The 22,824-nt window shown below is 43.3% G+C and overlaps 1 protein-coding gene across 1 annotated transcript; it reads left to right on the top strand.

Moving 5' to 3' along the window:
- Positions 1–2,891: 2,891 nt before the first annotated feature.
- Positions 2,892–17,800, top strand: LOC307036509 (sodium- and chloride-dependent GABA transporter 2-like). The gene is made up of 14 exons (XM_079676887.1): positions 2,892–3,281; positions 3,359–3,493; positions 4,080–4,220; positions 4,848–4,935; positions 5,037–5,169; positions 5,250–5,384; positions 5,460–5,563; positions 5,657–5,781; positions 13,044–13,156; positions 13,245–13,382; positions 13,620–13,722; positions 13,913–14,013; positions 14,359–14,529; positions 16,650–17,800. The coding sequence occupies exons 1-14, from the start codon at positions 3,116–3,118 to the stop codon at positions 16,773–16,775; spliced, it is 1,779 nt and encodes a 592-aa protein (XP_079533013.1). The 5' UTR covers positions 2,892–3,115; the 3' UTR covers positions 16,776–17,800.
- Positions 17,801–22,824: the final 5,024 nt, after the last annotated feature.

Here is a 22,824-nt window from a genome sequence, read left to right on the forward strand (position 1 = left end):
TTAAACAGGACCCAGGCGCAGGCAATGACCGAAGATGTTTAAATGGTTTATTGTTTCGAAGACTCAGGCAGGTTTGGTGACTATGGAGGTCCGGAGTGGAGGTAGGCAGTTCAGGCTGGACTGATAACAAGGCAGGCAGGTATGATGCAGGAAGAAGCAGGCAGGTTGGCTGGAAGCTCTGGTGGACGATGGCTGAGGGATTGCACTGGAAACACAAGGAGAAACTAATTACAAAAAGTACAGAATAACACGCAGACAGGATAACTGAATGGGCAGCCAGGAGGATGTAATACCACTGGTGTAGAAAACAATCTTGCGGGGAGTTGCTGGGAGACTGGAGTAGATAAGCTGTGTCCTGATTAGATTGATCTGGGACAGCTGAGTCGGACGGCCAGGTGAGAGTAATCAGGCTGCGGCCTGCAAGGGAAACCACACCCCCTCCACACACACACAGTGGAACAAACAGGGACACAGTTTGGGCCGTGACAATGCTGACCTTGAACTCCATCTGCATTGCAGGCTGGAGAAGCACTGAGCAAGCTGTTCTTTGCCATGGATCGCATCAAGTACAAGAGACTCTGGCCAAGATACATCGCAGACATTCATGGCTTGAGGATCAATCACCCAGAGACCTGGTAGGAACTACAAGCAGGTAATATATCTTTCACCAAGAGTGTCATTCCCTTTGTGTCTGTTGGGGCAGACCACGCATGCGAACATCTGAACAAGCTGATGAAGATTCGCTCTGGGATTATTGGCATCTCTAACAATGCCAATGTCAGACAAAGATTTTTTTTCCATTTTTCATGGTCACACCAGAACTTTCACGTCTTTCGAAAGAGTTCAAGAGTCAATTTGACATGGAAGCTGACAGAACCAAAGAGCACCATGAGCTTGGGCCAAGTGCAGTCAAGAGGGTACATGGTACAATCGACAAGATCAAGGCAGCCGTACTCACTCATGGAAACCCCTTTACCACTGAAGGTGACAAGCTGTACAATGTAATCACACTTGCCTACATCCCAGATGAGTATGTACCACAGATCTTGAATGCTGATGTCACTGGCCAGAGGTTGTAGGAAGACTACGTGTCAGAGCGGATCAATGGAGATGTAAGCCTCTGGCCCCCTGTGAAGAAAGTGAACAATAAGATGTTCCTGTCTGGGAACAAGAAGATTACAGTGAAACTCAGAGAAAATACTGTGGATCTGAAGGAGACAAAGGACCTCTTTGCGAGGCTGATGGTAATTGCCGTAGTGACAGTCAAGGATCTGAGTGGCTGCTTCAATGACAGACTGATGTGACTAACAAGAGATTATGATGAAATCATCCTTGTGTTCGACACATACAGGACAGATTCTCTGAAGAGTGCAACCAGAGATAAACGAAGACAAGGAAAAGCTATCCAGTACCAAGTCAGAGATGACACCAACATCAAACACATCCCACTGAGCAGGTTCCTCTCTCATGACCAAATGAAGGCCGATCTGACTGACTATCTTGCAGCCAAAATTCTAGAATACAACAGGGGATCCTCCAAGCTGATCATCACATCAGCTTCTGGGAACACTAGGAGCAACAAAGACCTACTCTTTGAAGAAAATAACCACGAAGAAGCAGACCACCAGGCTGTGCTGGCATTACACCGAAACCCAGCTGATGCACGGTTGATGTTCTTCTCACCAGATACAGACATTCTAGTGCTAGTCACAGCAAACTATGATCTCTTGCTGAAGAACACATCGATTTCGATGGCCTCTGGTGTTGTGCAGATTGAACCACTGTGGCGAGCTCTAGGTAAAGAAAGAGCAAAGGCATTGCCAGCTTTCCATGCATTCACTGGGGCCGACAACACAGGCAGGTTCTCCCGTATAGGCAAGGCAACCTGGCTGAAGATCTATTCAAAAGCAGATGAAGATATTATCAATGCTCTGCAGATGCTTTTGGATGAAGCAGAAGTGGCGGAAGGAATGCTGTCCACACTGGCTTCCTTTGTGCAGCCTACTCACCCAAGGGTATCAACATAAAGACAATCCTCTTCTGCAAACACAGGGCAGAGAGTGACAAGCTCCCTCCAACACTTGGAGCTCTGAAGCAGCATATCTTGAGGGTCCATGTCCAAACCAGGGTATGGGCAAAGGCAGCCATTGCTCTGCAGGATCCGCAGCTGGACTCCCTGCATAATAGGTACTCCAGAGACTCGGTTGGCATGAAACCAGCAACCACAGAGGTCCTCCCAGCCCGAAAGGCCATCATTGAGATGGTCCAATGCCGATGTAAATCTAACTGTTCTTCTGGAAGAATTTCCTGCAGAGCTAATGACTTAGCCTGTACTGATATGTGTCAGTGCAGTAGCCAGTGCCAGAGCGACGATGGTTCCCATGCCGTGATGGATGAAAGTGTTGATGATGATAGTGATGATGATGCATAGATGTGAATACATTTAGATGTCTAATGAAGAAGGTTGCTTCTTTTCTGTGGTCACAAAATGTGCATGTCATGATGATACTGAAGTTCACAATTTTAAACTCAGTTTGATCAGTTAATGTCAATTATCTGTTGAGTCCTCAATAAAAGTTATGTTAACATGCAATTTAGGGAGTTCTACCTGATTATTGTTGGCACCATTACATTCCTTGATCCTGAAAATGTGGGTTTAGCAGTTCAAATCAATGTTCTAGCTTATTTAGAAGTCAAGATATTACAAAACCTACATTTTACGGCGGCCATTTTGGAAATTCCAATATGGCCGCCATATAAACACCTGGGCAAATGGAAACCTGGATTTTCTGAATCCTTATACAATATCCTTTCCAAAAATGTATATAGTATTGCAATCCCCACAAAAATCCCACAAAAGTATATAGTGAACCTGACTAATACCACAAGAACATGTTGATACACTTGAGGTATCATTTATGAACATTACTTCTCTATAGTTGTTTGTTTAGAGATTGAAAATCATTCTCAGCCTTGAGTGAATCCACATTTCTCCTGAGAACTGATTAACCTCTCAGGCAGTTGCTCATTACATGATACAGAATCGGTGAATATAAGGCAGAGAAGACCTGGACACAAGGGGACGGGACGATTGGGTTCAGACTGAGCTTTCACAATGACTTTGGATATGACGAATAAAAAGATTTCAACAAAAAACAAGCAAGTGGAGGAGAGAGGACACTGGGGCAGTAAGGTGGAGTTTCTCCTGGCTGTGGCGGGAAATATTGTCGGCCTGGGCAACGTGTGGAGGTTTCCCTACCTCTGCTACAAAAATGGAGGAGGTAAGCAAATACGAGGCTAACTACTTGTAACTATAATCTGTAGTAAAGGCAAACTGTTGTATACTTTGCACATTTAGGTGCCTTCCTGGTGCCATATCTGGTTTTTGTGGTGACCTGTGGAGTTCCCCTGTTTCTGCTGGAGACCACTATAGGCCAGTACACCCAGGAGGGGGGCATCACCTGCTGGAGGAAGTTGTGCCCACTGGCAGAAGGTATGCTATTTGGGACTTTTTTGTAGATTAAATATTCACTGAAAAAAGTGGAAGAAGTAGCTGGTACTTTTACTGTTTTATTTTGGTAGTCACAAAAAGGAGGGTTCAAACACAACATAAAAGGCCAATTTTCCCTCAGAGCTCCGTAGACAAACATTGACCACCTTTCAGTATGTCCTCTGTGAAAAACATTAATATTTAAATGAGAGGTGGGAAATCTTTTAGTTCTGTTGCTGAATGTTTATTTCAATGAAAAGAGTTAGGGATTTGTGTTGGCCCTAAACTAGCTGTGAGAGTTATGTAATTTAACTTACCCTTGTTTGGAGCTGAGGACTACCACCTGCACTGTTTGCATTGTAACAGTGTAGTTTACGACAACAAATAACATAAAATATATCTATTTATATACAGTTTAAGATACATTTATTTTAGATTCAGTAAGCAGTTGAAGAAGTAGGCTGTATTTGGTCAGGCTCCCGTTAGGCTGACCATTCACCGCTTTAGGAAATTATTAAAACGAGGTTGACGGGTTTTTCATATGGTTAGTTTATAACAGAATCTATAACTGCAAAATGTGAGCTTGCAGGTATTGGCTATGGAGGGCTGTTGATCCACCTCTACACCTGCATGACCTACATCATCATTCTGTCCTGGGCTCTGCTCTACCTGGTGTTCTCCTTCAGCTCACAGGTGCCCTGGGCCAGCTGCGACAACTATTGGAACACAGGTGAGAAGGATTGAGATACTTAGATACAAGATAATCTAAGATTAACTAGTAGTACCATGTGTTAACTAGTAGTACCATGTGTGCTGTGTACTGATGTTATCTTAGAACATGTCGTACTTTTTCACATTATCTCAAGACACTTCCAGTGATTTAGAAGTGCTATTTTGTTATTTTAAAGAAGAATTAAAGGAACCAATGACCACTGACTTTTACCTCCTAATATGCGTTAAGTTTCAGAAACAATTAATCATACATTTCCGATAATGCAACTAGATGGCATCATTCATTAGCCCCTTCCTGTCTTTTTTTCCATTTAAAGAGGCCCCATCATGCTTTTTGTGTTTTTTCAATCAGACGGTGAAAAGAGGTGCATGCAGCGTATGAGAAAAATAAAGATCTTATTGAATATATAAGCTAGTAAACATGTCACAATAAAGGCACAAAATAAAATCCTGATACCAGAACATCAGCATGATCAGCATAGGGCCCCTTTAAACTCCACACCAGAATGGAGGCTCTGGTTAAAACAATTTTTAGACTTCCGTAGCCTCATCCTAGAGCCACAGAGACACTTATGCATCTGCCTTGAGAATATAATCATAATTTCCTTTCTTACTATCTTTTCAGATAACTGTGTTGATTTTTCCACAAAAAATGAAACCTTTCAATGGAGCAACCGGACCAACACATCCTCTGCTGCCACAGAGTTCTGGGAGTATGTATATGAACAAGCTAAGCCTCTAGGTTCATTCAAGTGCCAAAGTGTGCCCTAAAAAGTCTCAATAAAACATTGTGCCTATCTTTTTATCCTTCTAGACGACGGGTGCTGGCTATCTCAGGGGGTATTGAACAGATAGGCAGCATCAGGTGGGAGGTGCTGTTGTGCGTAATTATAATGTGGGTCACATGCTACTTCTGTATCTGGAAAGGGGTCAGGTCTACAGGAAAGGTATTTATATACAACCTAATACTATAGTAAAAGTATATGCTATATATTTGAATGCCTCAAATGTTGATATTTTTCTCCAGGTGGTTTATTTCACTGCCACCTTCCCCTATGTGATGTTGGTCATTCTTTTGATCCGTGGACTCTCTCTTCCTGGGGCTAAACAAGGAATCATTTTCTACCTTTTGCCCGAACCCTCACGACTCGCAGACCCTCAGGTAGGAGATGCATGATATATGGTAACAATGCAGAGTTCATGGATACATTTACCCACTGTTATGTTGCTGGAGCAGGTCTGGATGGAGGCTGGGGCTCAGATCTTCTTCTCATACAGCGTGGGGGTTGGCACCTTAACTGTGCTAGGCAGCTACAACAAATACAACAACAACTGCTATAAGTTAGTATTCGTCAATGTGTGACCTCAACCTTTCTGACAGATGATAACATGATCATCACATGCCATTATTTCACACATGTTTGTGTTGTGCAGAGACTGTCTGTGGCTGTGTCTGCTAAACAGTGGAACCAGTGTAGTAGCTGGGTTTGCAGTCTTCTCTGTGCTGGGGTTCATGGCTCAGGAGCAAGGCGTTCCCATTGCAGAAGTGGCCGAGTCAGGTAAGGCAAGCTGCTGTAGATTCAACCTCATCTTCCTGCACCTTTTTGTAGCCTTAGAATGAAGCTTAGATAATTATATTGACCCAAAGATCGTTATTGTCAGTAGAAGGAGATGCAAACCCTGTACATTCCCAAGCAAGGCTAGCTAGTTCATGACCATGGTGGAAAGTAACTGAGCACATATACCTATCTAACACCAGGGCCGGACTGGGACAATAAGTCAGGCTGGGAATTATACACCCGAACAGGCCACTACCAGTTTTCTTTTGTGTCATTTTCCTGGATTTATTTGTCAATATTTGCAGCGTTGCTGCCATAGTGATAGCCCTAAACTTTAAATCTACTACCCCAGAATAAACATATGGACATGGCTTACTATTTAAAAAAAAAGTGCAAATCTATTTAGGAACCTATCCATGTGAACATATTTTAAGTGGAGGTGGACCTCAAATCCTCTAGGGGGTTCCGGGGGCATGCTCCCCCGATAAGATTTATTTTTTAAAATGTTGGACTTAAATGCATCACCTGGTACACTTTGAGGGGGAAATAAAGAGACTACACCCATATGAAACATAACTGTATACATTTAAATAATCATAAAATCATAAGACCATGGCCACAACCAAAAACATACCGTATCCAATATGAAAAAACATTGAAACTTGTTTATGTATTTGTTTTTGGTTCATTTATAGTTAGCATGGCATAGTGTGTCTGGGCTCCTGAACCAGCCTCACCCGTCTCCCCCCTGCTCCTCTTTGAGGCAGCAGCAAAGACTAGTTTTAGTTCTCAACAACTTTTTAAAGTTTACCTTACCTTTTTTCACCTAGTTAACTTTTTTTGTATTATTATTCATGCATATTTGACCAGTGTTGGGAGTAACGCGTTACAAACTAACGCGTTACTGTAATGCAACTACCTTTTGCGGTAACTAATAGCGTTACTAGTTACCTATTCCCATTCAGTAACGCCGTTATAGTTACTTTGATTTAAATGGGTGCGTTACTGCGTTACATTATTATGTGTTCCAACTGAACCGAATCTCCCTGCGGATGTAATTTACAGGTGAATACAGTGATGTCCTCTCACAGTACCATGGAAAAGTGAAAGTGACCAGAGAGGAGTGATGATTGGTTAACGCGGGGTAACATTTCAGGGTAAGCCAATCAGAGACAGAGTTGGGCGGGTCTTGCCTTATCGGGAAAATACACACACGAACACTTGCTAATGCTAACACACACACAGACACACACGGCAACGCTCACCACCAGCACACACACAAACAATGGCAGATGCAAGTATTCAGTGTCTTTGATGTTAAGTCCATTTCCCTTATGGCGCAAACTTGAGGATGATGTTCTGGCATCACTCGAGGCGGCGGGAAGATGGGGGCATGGTGGCACCCCGAAAACACATGAGCATCTAACACTGGAATGTGTTCTGGAGCTGGGGAACAGGGAACTTCCAGCTCTCTCGTCAAGGAGAGGAGAGGAGGCTGTCCGCTTCTTCTTCCTCGCCTGGTGGCTGAAAACCTGGGCCGGCTGTGCCTGAGCGGCAGCTGCCGGAACCGGAGATTTTTTTGGCCAGCTCATCCTCGCCTCATGCCTGGGCCGGGGACCCGGGACGGGCTGTGGTCTTTGCTGCTTCGGTATCTTGAACCGGGCAGGACGTGAGACAGCTTGAGTGAAGGCCTGCCGCGGGACCGTTGAAGGTGGCGGCTGGACCCTTCGGGGGAGACAGAGCTGGAGAGCCTCGTCTTCCTTCTTTTTTGATTCGCATCTCAGCTGCATTGAAGCTAGAGCGGAGGCAAATATGCCCTCGGGAACAATAGGCATGTCCAAAACATCCTCTTTTTCCCGGTCTGAAAGGTTCGTGAGGTTGAGCCACCTGGCTCTCTCCTGTACCACCATAATTCCCAGTGCTTTGCCCGTGGCTTGGACTGCACAGCGCTGCACAAGGAGGCAAATGTCCGTGATCGCTGCGATCTCGTCCCAAACGGCAGGCTCAGGTTTGCTCGACAAGTCTTCGCAGAGCTCCGCCTGGTAGGCGGTCAGCAGCGAGGAGACGTTGAGTGCCCTGGCGGACAAAGCTGCGGCTTTATAGGCCCGTTCCGTCATCGCTGACTGAAAACGGTCTGCCTTTGCCGGTAGCGTGGGGTTCCTGCTCGGTGTCGAAGCCAGCCTCGGTTGGAGGTGGGCTGCCACAAGCGGTTCCATGGGCGGCATGTGGAGCAGGCCGAGCCTCTCCATACCATCACAGTCCAGGGAGGAGGCACCCTGGATTGGGGCCTTGTTGCTGAAAGGGCGGTCTCTCCATGAGACCGACACCTCGTCCAGCATCTCCGGAAAGACTGGAAGGAGCTGCCTCTTCGTCCTCGCTGCTTGGGGCAATTGCTTCCCCTCTCATAGCGAGATCTGGAGGTCTTCTTGGCCACTTCAGGCCATGGGATGTCCAGCCTAGACGCAGCACGCTTACACACGGCCTGCAAGTCCATACTTAGGCAGGGCGAAGCTGGTGTGCTTTCGCCCGGGAGAGCGGACATCGCTCCCGGCTTTGCAGCCTGAGCCGACGAAACGAAGATGTCATCCTCGTGCTCATCCGAGTCGGACAGGAGGAACTCAGAGGCATCCTCTTCTTCCTCCATATAGTCCAACTCCAGGACATCCTCCGCGGGTGGAACCATGGTGAGATCCAATTGGGAGCCCCAGCTTGACACAGCGCGGGGCTCCGCTCTCGCGGCTCTTGCCACCGGACCCCAGCCTGACACGGCGCGAGGCTCTGGTTCAGCGGCTGCCGCTGTTATTGAGCCCCAGCCTGACACAGCGCGGGGCTCAATTTCTGCGGCGGACACCACAATGTCTTGATTGCCGGCCGGCGAATCAGCGGACATGAGGGGGTCCTGTCCCGACAAGCTAGCTTGGCGTGCTAGTCGTCGGCGGAGGCTCTTAATGGTGAAGCGGGCACAATGTCCGCACGAGCCGGGGTTATCGATAGCCTCCTGGCCGTGTTCCAGCCCGAGGCAGGACGAGCAGACCTGGTGTGAGTCTGTGCCTGAGATCTTAAACCCGCAGCCGCATAGCCGAGCCTCCGAGTCCCTGACTCCTCTGGTGTGAGGGAGAGAAGGGTCCATCTTTGTTCGCCGGGGTCTCGGCGTGGAGAGGACACGCTAGTAACAGGTACGTTACTGAGAAGAAAAAAACAACCTTGTCGTTAATCCGAAAGGAAAAAGCGACGGTGTAGATTTTATTCTTTAAAAAATATTAACTGGTGTGGTAATACCTTTTGTTTTTACCTCCGTCTCCTCTGGTGTGAGAGAGAAAAGAGAACGTCCTCGCTACCGTGGTGTCGGTGTGGAGGGAAGAAAAGCTAGCAACAGGTATGTTACTTGCTTGAAGAAAAAATCAAACCTTACCGTAATTTTGAAAGAAAGAAACGGCGAGGCAGATTACAATATTAACTGGTGTGTTAATATTGTTCAGTCTTCTTGCAAAGCAAAAAAGTAAACCGGCAAGCGCCCGTCGACCGAATGTTAGCTTTGGGTTCAGTCTGTGGACCGTTAAGCTAGCCCGGCTACTGATAATTCCAGATGTGCTCTGAAGCGAGAAGAGGTGTTTGAATGACCCTGCGTCGTAGAGCAAGCTACTTATAGGGTGGGTGGATTCCCTGACGCTGACGTCAAGATCACCAGCCAATCAGGATTGGCGTAATGAGATTGATGCTTCTGTTTACATACGCGTTGAGGCGCATCCCATAGTGAGACATCGAACGGAGTGTTATGAATGAGAACATCAATGCCAATCTCCTAAAGCACCTAACTAATGTACATGTGGGGAGTTGTTTTTTTCTCTTACTGTGCCACAGAACAACACAAAAACTTGTATTTTTATTGTTATTATTTTTAAAGTAAAGTAACGTGTTACTAGTTACTTTTATAATTTAGTAACTAATAAAGTTACTAGTTACTTTTTGAGAGCAGTAACTATAACTATTACTAGTTACTTTTTTTAAGTAACTTGCCCAACACTGTATTTTACTAATCACTCCCCCTTCAAATGGAAATATGTGTTTACATAAATGGTGACCAAACCGTTTGAGACCCACAGAGAACTTAGACTAAGTTAACTATCTATACACTCTAAAGTCCTTTACCTCACCTGAGGCCTGTACTACGAAGCTGGATTTTCTCTTAGCTGGCTAACTTCAGGGACAACTCGGGGTTTCCGGTCCTACGAAGCTGGTTCTCTTTTTAGCAGGCTAGATCTCCATGGTAACTTATGCTGTGCCGCTAACCTGCCCCGGAGCAGGTTAGGTTGCAGGCTAAGAGCTCAACTCAGTGAAATCACTGCCTGCTGACCAATCAGAGCTCAGTGTGCGGAGTTTAAAGCGATTAAGTCATATTACAGGAGAAAGGAAATACAGAAAAGCTGCCGTTGCATGAAAGACGGCCGGCAAAAATCACGAACTGTGTGAACGTGAACATTAATAGAATATCACCTCCCATCTTCAGAGCAATCTTACTATTATAACATTAGCGTTAAGAAAGCTTACTTAAATATCTGCCACAACATAAGTAACCGAATCAAAGTAACATTAAGTACAGTCCGCGGCATATCACATCATAATGTATCATATATTTCCTTATCTGAGTCAGCTGAGCCGTATCTGGCCGTGCAACACTCACAGTGTCACATTCTGCATGAAGAAGTATTATTTTAAGCAACACATTAAGTTGACGAAGCACTCGAGTCAAATGTAATTAAAGATCGTGTCTTAGACGGGGCAGTGATGTCATAAACCTGTTAATGTACGCATTCAAACACTTGTTCTGTTACCAGCTGTATTCACTTTGCATGTGCAGCTATGTGGCTTTGATCCCGGATAAAGTGTTTAAGTCATGGATGTTTAAAGTTTAACTTCTTCATATGTCTAATATTATAGTTGACTTTTCATTCAGGAAGTATGACGCTGCGCTGTCAGTACGCTTCTCCAAGTTTGTGATTGGTCGAATGCTCCAAATACCACCCCTTTCATGTGAAAGGTTGGTTTGAGCGATCCACTTGATAACCAGCGTCGTAGTACAGCTTAGTGACAGCGCGTATGTTTTGGATTAGGCCAACCGGCTAACTCAAACATATCCAGGTTAGGAAAATCCAGCTTCGTAGTACAGGCCTCTGAGCTGTAGTTATCAGTATCTCAATCTGACAGGAGAGGACTCTCCTCCACCTTGTTGACAGCTCATTATATCCGTTAGCGCAGCTAGCTAGCACCAGATGCTAAGAACAACAATACACGTAACCGGTGCACGCGCTTTCTCTCTTGCTCGCTCGCGCCACACATACACACCCTCCCGAGCTTGAATGACACACAGAGACCAATTGAGGGCATTAGTGTATGATCTGTATGAAAGTGGCCAAACAGATCATGCATTTTAGCCATTTCTCATTTCGCTCAATTTAACACCGTCTTTGCATGGGCTGATTCTGCGAGAACAGCACCATCTACAGGCCTGGCATATTTACTACAGCGTCTCCACCGCTTTCGAACTGCAATGTCCGTGGCTGTCTCCTCCTGATTGGTGGAGTTGGCCCAATAGCCGTAGCGCCACTTTTGTGACGTCATAGAAGTGTTCAAATCTGGATCAGTCTGTATCAGATCCGTTGCAGACCCTTTTTAACAGATTTGGGTATGAAGGAAAATAGAGAGGGTTGTGTTTTCTGACACTTGGTGAGTTCCCTGGAACACCGGGGACACATATTCATGTATAACAGACGTATACAAGTGCATTTTGCATGATAGGTCACCTTTAAGTAACACACGGCTGATCAAGCCGACTGATTAAAGCGTTTGTATTTAGAGTACTACCTTCTGTGTGTCTGTGGTGAAAACCCCGGGAAAATCATGAGCAGCACACTCTGTCCGTATCTCTGGGAAAGGAGGTCTAAAAACACACCTGCCGTTATGGCTTATCGATATAGATTCAATGGATTCAAATGGTTTATTTGTCATATGCACAATAGTTACAGCATTGTTGTTGGCAATACAATCCTCAGGCTCCTCCAACAAAACGTAAAATAGAGCAATACGTTTGGCTTCAGATGCCACCAAAATTAGTCCATCATCACGAGTCAAAAGTGAATTAGTTGACAGCAGTTCAACCAAAGATGTTTTTCTTCCTACATTTTCCACATGGGTTATCTAAAAGGAACTGTTTAGGGCTAAAGAGGTCAAATTCTACAATATTTTCACAACAAAAAAGAGAAATCCAAACACAAACTGCATGAGAATTTAGTTTTAGAATATATTCAAGTCAATATAAAGTATCTCGGGACATTTCACTGCCGAACGAGTACTGTTACTTTTTTACTTGTCAACTACGATATTGGTAAGAGGAGTTTTCCTAAGGGAGTATTTTTGAATTATTTAATTAGTACTTTTACTAAATTAAAAGTCCTGAACAACACACCTCTAGTCCATAATAAATTAAACATTTGCTGACATCTTCAGGGCAACCATAGACATGACATTAACAATCAGCCCAACGCCTGAGTGTTCATGGCACCTCATACACACACACATTGTCACTCACTGGGGTAAGGGTCAGGCTCTGAATGAGCTCATGTTGCTCTACTCACATGTCCCTTCTCTTCACAGCCCAAATATTTACAGTACAAATAAAAAATCTGACTGCGCCAACATCAGAAGCTTATCGCATTTTGTCCGCTGTAGCTTGAAGTAGTGAATGACATTAGATGGCTGTACTTCCTTTAAACCCCTTCATGATTCCCTGTTATTTTCCCAGGTCCCTCTTTTTAGAGATCAAGAAAGTTGTATTTTAATGTGTTACTTAAATCATGTATTTTCCACTACACAGCCACCTGTGTTAATACAACTTTTTGAATGGCTCTTTTTTGTTATTTCTTCATTCCTACATTCCACTCTTCCTCCTCGTTAAAAACACATAAATGATCACGACAATAGAGCAGTCACCTTGGCCTTATCGATTTCAAAGATTATTTTCCACACAATCTACATTCAGTCTGTACTGAAACACGCATGTGAAGAGATTTACTCTTTCTTCTATACCCCTTCCTGATTTCCAGTAACGTCCCCAGTACCCTCCAGGACACTGTTATTCATTTGTTACTCAAATAATGAAAACCCACTTGCCATTGGATGCACTTTTGCTTTACAAAGTTATAATGCTGAATCGTTTGAGCAACAAAGGCAGATAATAGCCAGTGACGAGTCTTGTTGTGTTCCAGGTCCCGGCTTGGCGTTCATTGCGTACCCTCAGGCTGTAGCCATGATGCCTCTGCCCCAACTGTGGTCCATCTGTTTCTTTGTCATGCTCATCCTCCTGGGTCTGGACACACAAGTGAGATGGCCTCTTCATGAACTCTTTGAGGAAGAACACGTTCACATATTGAGATGTAATAATTCTGTCTCGTGTTTTCTCCCTTCAGTTTGTTTCAATGGAGGTGGTGATGACGTCCATCATAGACATGTTTCCCTCAGTGATGCGCAGGGCAGGCCGGCGGGAACGCTTCCTCCTCCTCTTCTGCCTCACATGCTTCTTCTGTCAGCTCGTCATGATCACTGAGGTCAGGGTTTAGTGTTATATACATACGTTACATATTTACCAATCCACTATGGCAGAATATTGCTGCCAAATACGATTTGTATACCATATTTTCATTTTATTTTCACAAGATGTTTTCAGTTTATGTCCTTTTAATTCATAAAACTTTTATATTGTAGGCTTCCATGCACCTGATTTTATCATAATAAGTCAAATGAACAAACCTATGTTAAGTAAATATCTTTACTGTTGTTTCCAGGGAGGAATGTATGTGTTCCAGATGTTTGACTACTACGCTTGTAATGGCGCCTGCATCCTCTTCCTGTGTGTTTTTGAAACCCTGGCACTGGCATGGGTATTTGGTAGGTATTCTGTTTCAATTGGCACTGAAGGTATTTATGTTTGACCTATACAGTTGGGAAACTGGAGAGATGAAACGAGATACAATTTAAATCAGCAGAGGCAGAAACTACAACCTAAATGACATCAAATAATCCACAAACATCTAGCCTGATCCACTAATCATATCCTCTTAAATCTTCATCTATAAAGGGGCTGATCGGTTGTATGGCATCATAAAGGACATGACAGGCATGCAAGCCAACCCGTTCTTTAAATTCTGCTGGCTCTACCTCACACCGCTGGTCTCACTGGTGAGTCACTTTCAATGTACATACAGTATGAATAATGTATTTTCACACAGCCTTGGTCTATTCTCTAGTACACAGAGGCTAAACGAAGTACTCAGATCATTACAGTGTAGAAATACTCTTTTTAAACTAAAAGTCGTGCATTCAAAGTTATCCGTCAGTGTAAACAAATAAAGAAGTATAAAGAACAAATAATACATTTACTAAAAAAAGCACCAGTAGAGTAAATGGAAATACTCAAGTATAGTAGAAGTACCTTAGTCAGCTGAATATGTCCCAGCATGTTATTGTAGCCTTTTTGCTAGATTAAATGTCTAGACAACTTCTGAATCTCTCCTTTTTTCTCAGGGCACTTTCATTTGTTCTCTAGTGGAGTACCAGCCTCTGACCTATAACCGCTGGTACGTGTACCCTACCTGGGCCTACGTGTTGGGCTGGGTCCTCGCCTTCTCCTCAATCCTGCTCGTGCCGGGGTGGGCGCTGTTTAAACTAGCAATGGGGACTGGGAGCCTCAGTCAGGTGGGAAAACTGTATAAATGATAACAATTCAAGAATAATCACGGCCTATATGTCTTACATTGGATATATTCATTATGGGCCAATTAAAAGCAAAATAACCGATAACTCACGTCTCGGATCTTATTTATTAAATAGGTTTCAGTTTCAGGATTATTGTGTTTTTCATTATTACAATTAATTTAGAGTAAAGGCCTTTTAGAAGTGTGACATGTTGAGGTCTATAAATCAAAGTATAATGCCGATTTACACAGTATATAACTCAGTGGCGAGCCGTGACTTTTATACCTAGGCCCCCTGACCCCCACGCCTTCCCTTGAGTTATTACGTTACAGCGTATACTTCAGCGGAATATCAAAACAACGGCCCGGGGTGCAATACGCATCAATGAAAGCGACCCTCTACCACACAATACAACACCTGTAAATAACCCTATTTGTGTTCTTTGAAATTGAAAAAGATATTGCATTGCGTTTGTTACTTTCGTTGCAGTTGTATGTCTTAAGTGGAATTTGGCATGCTTTTATTTTGAAGGCGAGTTAACGCTGTTGACAGGAAGTTGTTGTTGTTGCTATGGAAACAAGAAAAGTTTCACAGCTGGCGGAACTTGTCAGAAAGTCCGCGATAATAACACCCACCCATTTAGAGGGAAGATATGATTGGTCAATTGTAATGTCATTTGACATTACTCTCTCGTTCAGTTACTATAGCTGGGCCCTCTGTGAATTCATAGCTGGACCGCCCATCCTCTTCACAGTAACTCGCAGAGACGAGCTTCTTTCATTTAACCCTTCACATTCAAACAGAAACTGAATATGCAGATTCGAAGGATTTATTTCTTTGGAAATGTTATTTTAAATACCATTAAATGAAGTTATTTTGGTAAAACTAATGAAAAACATAACTAAAAAAATATATTTTAAAAATGTTTTTAATCTTTTTTAATGTTTTTAAATATGATTTTGTAGAATATCTTAGGCCCTCACAGAGGGCCTAGAGGGCCCTGATGGCTCGCCACTGATATAACTACATTATCCTTGCTGTAGTGTTGGGCAAGTTACTTTTAAAAAGTAACTATTATTTATAGTTACTGCTCTCAAAAGTAACTAGTTACTTTATTAGTTACTGAATTATAAAAGTAACTAGTAACGGGTTATTTACGTTACTTGAAAAATAATAACAATACAAATACAAGTTTTTGTGTTGTTTTTTGCTGACTAGTTCTCTGAAGGCAACAGACTCGACCGTTGCGATGGGCAGCATGTCCTCAACGACATACCTGGCCATCAATCTATTTAGTTGACTCTGGGTGACATGTGGCGATTTTAAAAAATCGTTTTTAGGCTGTTTAGATGGTGTTGCTCCATCTGGGCCACTGCCGGTGGTTGAGACGGTGGGGTCTTTTGCGACTAGTTTTATAGCCCCATGTCCATTACTTAGGTGCTTCAGGAGATTGGCATTGCTGTTTTTCGATGCGGACAATGCTTTCGGTCCCGCACACAGTTTACATTTTACCGTAAGATGTTTTGCGTCCTTTATCCCCACAAATTGAAAAATAGTGGTTATATTTCCAAGTTGCAAATGTGCTGCTGCTCTCACTGATACTTGCATGTGCCATTGTGTGTGTGTGTGTGTGCGTGTGCGTGTGCGTGTGTATGTTAGCAATAGTATTAGCAAGTGTTCGTGTGTGTGTATTTTCCCCATAAGGCAAGACCCGCCCAACTCTGTCTCTGATTGGCTTACGCTGAAAGTTACCCCGCGTTAACCAATCATCACTCCTCTCTGCTTAATTTCACTTTTCCATGGTGCTGTGAGAGAACATCGCTGTATTCGCCTGTAAATTATCCGCAGGGAGATTCGGTTCAGTTCCATCAAATAATGTAACGCAGTAATTAACGCACCCATTTAAATCACAGTAACTATAACGGCGTTACTTAATGGGAATAGGTAACTAGTAACGATTTTCGTTACCGCGTAAAGTGGTTGCGTTACAGTAACGCGCATAAGTGATATTGATTATTGCATGAATGCTGTATTACCACTGCCACAATGCAACAAACATATGCAACAATCTAAAAAAAATTGTCTCAAAGTATTTCTGGCTTTTTCTCCCATTTTCTTAGCGTTTCCATCATTTGTGCCAACCTGATCCTGACTTTGCCGTGAATCAGAAGAGAGAAACTGAGTTGCAGCCCAGCAGAGGGGAAGACTTGCACATCACCACTACGTTTATACCAAACACAGAATGAACTCTTCTTCAACTGCATTTAAGTGTCCTCAAACTGAGATTGGGTACAGAGCGGCTGGGCTTTAGTCTAAAATCCTTGTTGTTGAAAGGTTATCAAAGTGTTTATAAATGGTTGTGAAAGCAGTGCTGTTAGGGTGTAATTCCGAATGAAACATAACATAAACTGTTTTTCACATACATAACATATGTGTTAATGAGATACTAATTAAACAAACAGTTTTAAAACATTAACAAATACAATTTCTAAAGATGCACTTTGCCGAAAAAAATGTAATTATGTAAGTTCATCACAATCCACTTCCCTTCCGATTTTAATACGAACTAAAATCATGCATAGCCTACTCTACTACTCTATCATGTATGCTATCAAGTCGTCCGCAAATAGTCCCAATTTGTGTTCTAAACCTCCTGCCTCAACCCCCTTTATATTCTGGTTCTGTCTAATTGCTTGGGCCAATGGTTCGATGAAGATATCAAAAAGTGTTGGGGAGAGACAGCAGCCCTGTCTTGTCGACCTCTCTAATTTAATCCGATCCGTCAGACTACCGTTCACTTTCACTCTAGCTGTTGGTTCATGATACAATGATTTTATACATTTGATTGACTTTTCATTAAATCCAAACTTTTCTAAGACATTATACAAATAGACCCAGTTCACACTATCAAAAGCTTTTTCTGCATCTATACTCACTAAAATTGCACTTTCTCCCCTCCTTTGGGCCTCCTCCACTATATGAATTGTTTTCCTTATATTATCTTGTGTCTGTCTCCCTCTAATAAAACCAGTCTGGTCCTCATCTATAATGTCGGGCATGAATGTCTCAAATCTTTTCGAAATTATGGACGTATACATCTTGTAGTCTACATTAAGTATGGATATTGGTCTAAAGCTACTACATAATTCTTTATCCTTGCCTTCCTTGGGAATTGTAGTAATGATAGCCTCTTTCCATGACGGGGGAGTTTTGTTCTCTTTCATAGTATATTTAAATGATGCCAACAGTAAGGGGCTTAATTCCGATTTGAATATCTTATACAATTCGGATGGCAGCCCGTCACTGCCTGGTGACTTACTATTTTTCATTCTACTAATTGCATCCCCCATCTCTTTTTCTGTAATATCTGAGTTCAACAACCTATTCTGTTCTTCTCCTATCGATGGTAGGGCCAGCCCCTCTAAAAATGCCCTCATACTCTCTTCCTCTGCTGCAGTTGGTTGTGCGTATAGTGTCCTATAATAATCCTCAAATGCTCTCTCTATTTCCTCCGGCTCTCTTAGTAACTCATTGGTTTTAAGATTCCTAATCTTATGTATAGTGTTTAATGTTTGTTGTGTCCTTATCTTTCTAGCCAATCATTTATTTGCTTTGGGCCCCCCTTCATAATATGCCTGCTTTACAAACCTAGCTTTCTTCTCCACCTCTATTAATAATATATTTTCTATCTTCCCTCTAATGTCCTTAACCTTCCTAAGTGTCTCTGGGTCATTTGTATTTTTATGTTGCCTCTCTAATTCTTTTAGTTGCCCAGTTACATTTTGATAGAGTTCCAGTCTGGTTCTTTTAAGGTGTGCTGCTTGTGCTATTAGTTTCCCCCTTAATACTGCCTTTAGTGCATCCCCCAGAATAGTTGGGGCTACTTCCCCGTTATCATTTTCCTCCTTATATCTGATTATCTCTCTCTTTATTTCTTCCACTAACCCCTTATTGTTTAATAGACCCACATTCAATCTCCAGACGGTGTTCTTCCTCCTATCATTTAGATTCAATGTTAGATATATTGCACTATGGTCAGACAGGTCTGTAACACCTACTGTATTCTACAGTCTTCTACCCTATATTTATCTCCCTTTGACATAAAAAAGTAATCTATCCTAGAATAGACTGAGTGGGGGTGTGAGTAGTGTGTGTAGTCTCTATCTAGTGTGTGTATATCTGTCCATATATCTGTGATTCCTAGTTCCCTAGGTTGCATGTTCATGTATCTGACAATGTGCGTCCTAGCCTTCCTTGTACTTGTTGTATCCAAATCATAGTTTAGTACCACATTGAAGTCCCCCCGCAAATCAGGATTCCTTCCATTTCCACAGCTATGATATCCAACAATTCCTTAAAAAAAGTCTTATCGCTGTCCGGTGGGGCGTAAACATTAATTAGTGTAACCATTTGTCCTTCCATTTTCCCCTTGATCACCACATACCTCCCCTCTCTGTCATATATTTCTTTGTTTATTTCAAATTTTACTGAGTTCCCAATTAGTGTAGCCACCCCTCTCCTACCTTGCTTAAATGAACTATAAAATGTGTTGTTATATCCATACCTTTTCAGTTTTTCATGTTCTTGTACTAATAAGTGAGTTTCTTGCAATAAGATAACCTGCATCTCTTCCTTTCTAAATTCGGTTAATACTTTCCCCCTTTTAATCGGATTGTTCAAACCATTGACATTTAACGACACCATTTGGATTCCCCTACGTTGCATTATATTTCCCTTCAAAGCATCTTTTCGTTCCCTCCATGTCACAAAAAACAATATATATAGTAGCAGCAACCGCTAAGCTAAACAAATACAAATTAAACATCAGAACTTGGTCTTCCAAGGTTTTTGGGGGTTTTAAAAATATCCCCCTTTCCCCCGCTGGTGGGTGGAAGGTAAGGCCTCTCCTAGTGAGAGGGCCCCCCCTAGTGGCGGAGATCTCTCCTGTGGCTGATCTCCCAAGCTCACTATAATTGTCCAGCGTGTGGTTTAAACTCCGGAGCTCCCGGCCGGAACTTTGTGAACATATTTGATATAGTCTTTAAACCCTTGGTCTCTGTATTGGCGATGGAGGTGATTCTATGTTTCTAGTGAATTAGCACTTCTTTAAATTAGTCCGAATCTACGGAGCCCCTAAACGGACATGGAAAAAAAAAATGGAGTTTTCCCGACTTTATTTTTTTTGAGAAAGTTACCGATGCACCAAGGAGGAAGTGGAACACACTTTAGACAACCATTTCATTGCAGACTGTTATGTTTACGTGGGGAAATGACAGAGCATACATTATTTGAGATAGACTATATTTTGAAGTCAGACTTAATTTTATGGACATTTCGACCAGGGGTGTAGAGCTATTGGTTTAAGCACCGGATTGGCAAAACAGGAGAGTTTGTAAACCAGTCTGCTTTGATCTATGAATTAATGTCCGTGACTCGCAGAGTACCTGCTTCCCCCGCGAGCTTTTTATAGGGAAAGAAACACTCAGATCACACACACAGAGCCAGTGGCGGACTGTCCCCCCACCCCGTTGACAGTTTACGTCGGCTGGGCAGGGTGAGATTCCCGAGCTGATTTTTAGTCCCAGTCTGCCCATCATGCGTCCTGATGACCGGCGATCTCCTCCATAAAACTAATAAAAGGGGGAGTAATCGGGCAGTTCGGTGTGTGTGTAGAGGTGTGTGTGGTTAAAACGGCCTGTGGTCACTCTTTATAGCTGTTCAATGAAGGTAAACACATAAGGCGGTGCGTAAAAGCTCTTTGAGCGCTGGTGCTGCTCTTCTCTGAGTTACACGTCCCGCTGCCTCCTGGAGTGACCACACACCCCTGGCCGAAATGTCCTTAAAGTGAAGTCTGAGTACGAAATATATCTCAAATAATGCACTGTCATTTCCCCACGTAAACATAACAGTCTGCAATGAAATGGTTGTGTCCTGTGCGCTTCACTTCCTCCTTGGCGCACCGGTAACTTTCTCCCCCAAAAAAAGTCAGGATAACGGGTTATTAGGCTTGTTTGAGACGCGTTGCGGCTCGCCTCGAAAGTAGACGAGAATAGCCGATCGCAGCCGGGAGAGGTCTCAAAAAGCTCGCCTGAAGTCGGACAGCTCCGAGTCGGCTTCTTCTTCTTCTTCTTCTTCGCCTTCTTCTTCGCCTTCTTCTTCTTCGCCTTCTTCTTCTTCGCCTTCTTCTTCTCTCGGTTTTTTGGCAGATTGCAAACAACTTTAAGGTGCATACCGCCACCTCCGGAGTCGGCTTGACTCGGTTTGCATTTATAAAGAATGCACACATGTGTTTAATCGTTAATGTCAGATATGTACTAAGTAAATACATTTGTTCCTGTTCAAGATTAGATTAAACTTGATTGTTATTGCACATATTACAGGTACTGAGATAACGAAATGCAGTTTAGCTTCTAACCAGGAATGCAACAAGCAGTAAAGTGAAAAGTAATATACACAATCTACAGAATAAAATATAGAATGAATTGAATGATGAATAAACAGTGAGGGGTATGAATATACACAGCAGCCTGTGAGCAGTATGAACCGTGTGTATGAATATGCTAAGATATATAAAGTATGAAAACGGTAAGCAGTGCAAGTATAGTATACAATATATAGATATTAATTTCATGATGATAAACATTGTGGAACAATGATGAAAAATGTGAATGGAAGTGCGGTAAAACTGACACAAAACAACAACAAACTTTTGCCGAGCCAATTGGAGAGTTTCATCAGCAGCACGTGGTAAAAACCACCAATGAGCGCTCAGCTCGAGATACCAGCTAGTCGTTTCCCATCAAGCATTTTGCTTCCGCAGCCCGTGGAGAGGAACTGCGGCGCCTCGCCTCGCCTCGCTCTCAAGGCTGCGGGCGTCTTTGTCCCGCGAGATTTCAACGTCTCATGTGAGCGAGCCTCCAGAGCAAGTCGGACAAAATGACTAACCATCATGCAACGCACTAGCAAGACGTTGATCGAAATTGCGCAGGTCTGCGCAGGTCTCGCTTGTCTCAAACAAGCCTAGTATCTCGTGCGCACGAGATACTAACCCGTTATCCTGATTTTTTTTTTCTCTCTCTGTTTTTTTTTTTTTCATGTCCCTTTAGGGGCTCCGTACGAATCAAATCGTAAAATGTTATAGATAAATAATTCCCCAGCCTGCATACATGTCCATACAGGTTCCTTTTATAAAAACAAATAACAATCTTACTTACTCACCCACTGCAGTGTTTCAAAGTGGCACAAAATAAAAGGCTATAGCATTTATAAATAATTTGGTTAAATCTGTTTGTGTCTGTGCTGTCTTTTTCTGATCGCCGTGGTCCGTCACCTCTCATCCTTCTGTCTTTTCAACGCCGTATCTTGTTCCCTCATAGACTACTCATCAACACCCTCGATACGGTGCCGGTCTTCCCTCACTCCCATCTCATTGTTGTCTCCCCGCTCTCGTCTCCGAAGTCTGGTCCACTTGCGTGCTGCCTCCAGTCTCTGCAGCAGCGTAGGTCTCTCTACTCCCGGGTCCGGCACCTGCCAGCCTCTCTTCCGCATCGCCCTCGCTGCATCCTGAGCACTCTTATACACTATCGTTCCTTCGTTCCAGTAAACCCTCAGTGTGTCCATTGAAGGTTGAAAACGAATCCCTTTATCTTTGAGAATTCTCTAGAGCCCCGCATATTTCCGACGTTTAACCGCCACCTCAGAAGAATAATCGTGGTCGAATGTCACTCTCCGTCCCTTCACTTCCATCGCCGTTCTCCAGGCCGTCTTAATGACGTTCTCCTCGACCTCAAACCTCAAGAAGTTGACAATAATGGCTCTTGGGGGTTTGTCTGGTTGTGGTTTTGAAGCAGGTGCCCTGTGCGCCGTTTGAATCTCCAACTTAATATCTTCCGACATTCCCAGCTCCTTGTGAATTAACCTGTCGACGTACTCGGAGACCGAGTCTCCCTCTATTCCCTCCTTCAACCCCCAGATTCGTATATTATTTCTTCTCGACCTCCCTTCTATGTCGGACAGCTTATCTTGGAGCTTGGTTTGTTTTTCAAGAGAGGCCGTAATAATGTCCTGGACGTCGGTACTCCACTCCTCGAACCCAGCCGTACGCTCTTCAAGGATCTCCATATCCTTCTTTTGGGCCCGCATCTCCGCCTCAGCGGTCTCAAATTTTCTATTTGTTTCCTCTCTGAAGCTATCAAGCCCTTGCTTCATATCTTCTCCGTGTTTGTCCATATATTCTCTCAGTTGTCCCATTTCTTCACGTACTCCTTTTAGATTTTCTTCCATCCGGCTGCCAAT

The sequence above is a fragment of the Notothenia rossii genome (genome assembly GCF_949606895.1).
Source record: "Notothenia rossii genome assembly, chromosome: 4".
In the NCBI taxonomy this organism is placed as follows: domain Eukaryota; kingdom Metazoa; phylum Chordata; class Actinopteri; order Perciformes; family Nototheniidae; genus Notothenia; species Notothenia rossii.